This window comes from Trichoplax adhaerens, genomic scaffold (genome assembly GCF_000150275.1).
Source record: "Trichoplax adhaerens TRIADscaffold_45 genomic scaffold, whole genome shotgun sequence".
NCBI classification, from domain to species: domain Eukaryota; kingdom Metazoa; phylum Placozoa; class Uniplacotomia; order Trichoplacea; family Trichoplacidae; genus Trichoplax; species Trichoplax adhaerens.
In genome coordinates this window covers 67,767-73,459 of record NW_002060985.1, presented here as the reverse complement: position 1 = coordinate 73,459, position 5,693 = coordinate 67,767, and the positions used below count along the sequence as shown (strand labels likewise).

Sequence of the window (5,693 nt, the reverse complement as noted above, 5' to 3'; positions counted from 1 at the left end):
GATGATGCATAGCCGACGGATAAAGGTTGCTATAGTAACTGCGCCATTAAGCTAGGGTTTTATTAATTAACTTATGCTTTGCTAGGTCTTCTATATTATATCGCTGTACCGCGTACTGGTAGTCCCCTCTTTAGTATATAGTTTATATCGCTATATTATGATCTTATGGCGACGCCTAAATTAAACTACATAATTCAATCTATTGACGAAAAACTGAATGTATACTCAAAGCTCTCGAGGCTGACCATTAACCATTGACTGAACTACTGACCTTTAAATTTCTACATTATCCATGATCGACACTTGTTGATTACTTGAATATGTGGGCTCTCTCTGCATAAGGTAGATGCACCGTAAGCGTCCACCAAAATGGGTAATAGCCTTAAATATCCTTTAATTGTAATTCTTAATTATTAATATATACGTTAAAATATCTATACATAACAGAGAAAAGATACTAAAGTTCATACACAATCATCTTAGCAGGATTCTATAAAATACCTTTTAGTAGGTGTATTTGTATAAGGCTTGTTATGAGCTGCGGCTCTCGTTTGCAAAAATTAATTTAAGGACATATTTCTACGATCGTATTTTTGTTGATAAGAAATATTCTTCATTCTGTTCTATTCAGTCTTGGTAACCCTAAAACCCTAATCGAAAACTAAATATCCATACCAAATAATTATTGCAATACCGCTACTTCATGCAGCATATGAATATAGTGCACTTTATTCCTATACGATTATTTTTTAGTGGTTTACTTCTCATTCTACCTTCGACTCCGATCATCTTCCAAACCGTAAAGTGGGACAACTAAATATTGTTAAAGGGCTACAACTAGCGGGAATTTTATGTTATTTTTAAATAAAATTAGGTTTCTTTGCAACGACTTGTGCATAATCATAAGACCTTATGAAAGTAAAACAGCTCTAATTTGTACTAGTTTATTAAATACGAGTTTAAGATTAACCTACGAGTATCTTCCCTACCGAATTTCTATTTCTTGTTAGCTTAGTAAGCCGTCAATGATGTTATTTGTAAAAGTTCATTGGCATTATGCCAATGAATTATTGCATGGGTAGATAACTAACCAGATACATCAACAACGGATTACAACATTGGATATGCTATAAAACGGATTAATCACTTGACTAATCAGCAGTAGCATATTCTACTTTGATTGGCAACAGGCATCTAATACAAGCATTGCATTACAACAAGGCACTAACCTCTCAGCACTTACGCTCGCTGCATTCTCGCGCCATAGAAGCTTCTTATTCAACAAGTTCAGCTTCGATCCATGGTCACAGAACTCATTCTCAAGGATAGGTAATCATTTCTACGAGCATACCTCAACAGTTTTCAACAACCAAGAGAAGTATTTTATGATCGGAGTAGAGCAAAGTAAGGTCAAATTAAAATCTCCTGACAGGATTGGCGAGAGTACTGCTTGGCCTGATTGCATATTGCATGCAATAGATACAAGATGTAATCCTTCATACACTCTGGAAGCACTGCAATCCATAGCAATTCCGTATGATTACTACCTTAATTTTATTCAATAATTAAGAATCAATAAATTGTTAATATACACCATTTAAAGAAAATTGTTTAGTATCCTTTATAAACTGTTCGACAAATGACAGTAAAAAATCAACGGAATACAGTAGCGCACGATGAAGATGATATCAAGCGATTCAGCAAGATGGCTTAGTTATTGGACTCATCATCGATGATGATCGCCAATAAAACAGTGGCCAAGAGTAATTTCTGTCATCGGAAGAACAATCTTCATATTAATTCAAAGAGGATAAAAGATGTAACATAAAAAGAATCATCTACGCTTACTTCTCGTATGCACTAATTTGCACTACTTTAACATAGATGTCGAAGGCACGCTAATGTTGGCTTCAGACAATAGAGCTAAAATGGACATGGCTGGTACTTTTATCAACTACATGGAGGAGAATTGCCAAGTCTATGCTGTACATGCATGCTTACAAATTATTTCTAGTCAAAATAATATACCAATCTCAGCTCTAAAAATGCTGCACAGTGCAAAATGGAACAAAGAATTTGGACAGACTCCACGCTGTACTATGTAATTTTAAGTAAACTTACTTCTTAAAGCTTCCTAAACTGTTTCTACATGAAGTTGATACCAATGCAATAAGTTCAAAACTAATATTGAGCAGCTAACTAGTGATATCAGGGTAACTTGCTCAACTCTGGTTAAAACAGGTCATGACATTTTACAGGTGCACTAGCTGTACTACCATCTTGTACCAAGTACTAACTCGTCTAAAATAATCAAGACAGGAGCATTCTCGTGGAAGCTGATATGCTATCGAAACTGCGATTTGATGCAGTACACTAATGCATTCTAGCTTATAAACTGTCCGTTTACTGTACAAGACTAATCAATTTCTCCATGAGGAGTACTAGAGTAGCTTCTCAAACTTGGGTAATAGCCACAAAGATTGTAACCGCTCCATGACCAGTGGCGCTCGATGATTACAGGAAAGGTGCCGATGGTGTAATTTAAACGAACCATAGACGGATTCAACATGATTTTATTCATTTGATCTTCCATTTACTCAAATTATTCAAGAGTCTTTTACTCGTTTTAGCTCATACTGTCTTGATGAAATGTCGTACAAATTGGCAGGACAAGCCCGGAGTGAGATGGAAAGATCAAATACAGTCGTTGCCATGAATGTGAAAATTTTGCCTTGCCAATGTTACAATTTTCCAACCTATGGCTATATTGTTTGGTTCAGCGATTTAGTCTATGGACCATTGACTATACAATTTATGCAAGGTATGCTCTATCGTAGTCATCAGGTGTTGCTACACAGACATGGTCTTGAACGATCTTCAATGGATTTCTTGAGTGGCTTATAACCAAGTAGAGAAATGGTTGGTCGCAAGGATGTTGGATGAAAGTAAGTTAGTAGTAAATTCGTGTTTTGTCCAAATAATGATTGGCTTACTCTACTATGTTATAATGTTCGTTTAATCTATCTCTAAATAAGTACTGTTTTATTTAATTATTTTATAGTTTAACTCGATTACATCACCTTTGGCTGTAGGACTGAATGCATTTTTCCTTAGTTTACTACCAGTTACAGTGAGTCCCCATGTAATAACAGTAAAGCAATTTCGCCTTAATTTCGTACTTCGTAGCAATCATGACTAGAAGCTATTCACAGTCGATAACTGGCATTTAACTAGCTCTTCTTGCAATTCAATATAGCAAAAGATTTCTTTATTGTCAGGATCTTTATGACTTTCATAAAAGTAGGTTAATTCTACCGTCTGAAACAACGTCACTTTGCATAAAATAGCACAGCATGAACAAGTTTAACTCACAATTAGTACAAGCAAAAATGAATAGAAACCGTAATTAAGAAACGCTTTAGAATATTTTACAATTATAAATGTTTTATCCTTCACCAGCAATTTATAAGTGCTCCATAAGTATTTAAAGTAAATTTATGATGCTTATCATGTTGTCATTTCGTTGTGCACAGGAATAAAATGTTAAAAACTTAATTTTTACATCAGCAGATTCTTACACAAAACGTGATTGTGATGGCGAAGCTGAAAGATTGAAATCAATCACATTGAGCATTGCTAATATTGTCCATCAAATTGTTGGTTTATTTCAACCAAGGCAAAATAAAACATTATTTTCTTATAACGCTAATTATTTTGATCATGAAAAAATGCAAATAAGCACAAATAGACCATCAATCAATTAGAATCTACACTAAAGTAGACGAAAGAAGATTAGTCCTCTAGGAATTTTGTTCGTTTGGGATAATAATATCATTTCTGCCAATCGTTTTCAAAGCGTTCCGCAATAGATTAAGGGTAGCATTTGGGCATTTCCTTCTATACCACTGATTCAGCGATTGGATGGCACTGTTATAGGCATGACCACGATGTTTTGCTTCGATAACCTCAGTATCAATCGTTGGATCTAGGACTGTTGCTAATTTTGTCCAGTCTACACCAACACAACTAGCGATCGAGTGAAAATAGTTTCTAGGATCTATAAGACACGAATAAAATATATATTACCACATAAGTCATCTTAAAATTACAAATTGAAAATATTTTATCATAGACTAGCCGAACCCGCATACGCAGCTGTGTGCTATCAATATGACTCAATAATTTAAGGAAATACCACATGATTTAAATGTGGATACATTTGTTTTAATTGAACCTAATTCATTTCACTTATTGTTGGATACTCACAAATAAAGTAGTGGAGTAGTAGTTTATATGTTCTAATTATAATTTGAAATATTCGTTGGCATTCTAATTAGCTAGCAGAACTTTGTGCGATAATATCATACATAATAATCACTTCTAGTCACTATTATAATTAAATGAGCAAATGAATTACTATAATTATAAATAGAAAACGATTTAATTAACACTTACCGTCATCTTTCACATTATCCTTCGGCTCTAAAGGAATGAAATAAAGAAGAGGAATAATAATTTGGCAGTTCTATGTTCATATAATTTGTAGGGGTTAGCTAATCGTAGAAAGCTTACTGGACAAACTATGAGGCACTGTCGGTATTGTATTGGACAGTATACTGTGTACAGTATGCTACTGCTACGATTGAACGTGTAGACTAGACATCACAAATAGTTGAAAACAGTCTATGTATCAGTATGGAAATAAACTCAAACAGGTTACTAAGAATAAGAAAGTCTGGACGTCTGGATGTACGGATCTCTTCGGAGTTGGGACATCCTCTGGTAGTATGGAAGACTATTATTTCAGCGTGACTTGTATACTGGTGGAGCCGACCGTACACGTAGTAGTGACTGTTGGTTTGTATTCGAAATTTGAAAGAAATCAAATAACTCAATTATAATGCGGTAAAAGTGGGGGAAAAAAAGCATCTAGTGCCAATTAATCAGAGTTATCGTCATCTGTATTCGTGAAATTTTAGCTAAATTCAAAGTAAATGCCTTCAAAATTGAATGGCCTAATTGAAGGGCTATCGCTGAACAATTCTCGACTAGTATATACGCCTATAGGGCTCGCCACACCTACGAAATAGCGGTCTAATGAAGGCTACATTTCTTGAACTTTTGAAAAGATGCCAGCGATGAACGGTCTGAAAAGAAGGGCATCTCTTATTTCGATTTCAGTTTGTAGAGATCCCTGCACAAGGCTGATGTAGTTTTGATGTAATGGACTGTACAATACTCAATAATTCTACTCAATGTCCAGCTCTATCCTCACTAATGAGGATCCGAAAAGCATCAATTCGAGTCAAAGTGGAACCGTGAACAGGCGTCAAACTAATTTTGATTTTAAAGCCTCTCTGTCTTCCATTAGGATTAACCAATTTCCATAGGCTGGGTTTAAAAAAATAGCATCAACACGCTTCAAATTGTGAATCAGCTTTCATATCGAGCCACTGGTTGTCTTGCCTCTCAATCTTCAAGTATATGTTGTGTGGAAGCCAGATCTGCAATGGGGTTGTCAATCCTATTGATGATCAAATAAAATCCAAGCCCATTTGATCGTCATCTTATGACCTGTTTATAATGCCGATATTATATAAGTTGAATCTTGTTCATCATTCTAATTTGCTCCGATAATAAAAGTGATTGCAATTGCTATTAAAGTAGGTATTCCACTGCTTTAGGGTATAACT

At 35.0% G+C, this 5,693-nt stretch overlaps 1 protein-coding gene across 1 annotated transcript in view; it reads right to left on the bottom strand.

The window, feature by feature from the left end:
• The window catches only part of TRIADDRAFT_62402 (uncharacterized protein), a gene marked incomplete at both ends in the record, with an annotated part of 3,597 nt that extends 2,072 nt beyond the window's left edge, over positions 1 to 1,525 (bottom strand). Inside the window, one exon of the mRNA XM_002118326.1 lies at positions 1,352 to 1,525. Coding sequence (XP_002118362.1) covers positions 1,352 to 1,525 — 174 coding nt within the window. The remainder of the gene's footprint in view (positions 1 to 1,351) is intronic.
• Between the last annotated feature and the right edge of the window lie 4,168 nt (positions 1,526 to 5,693).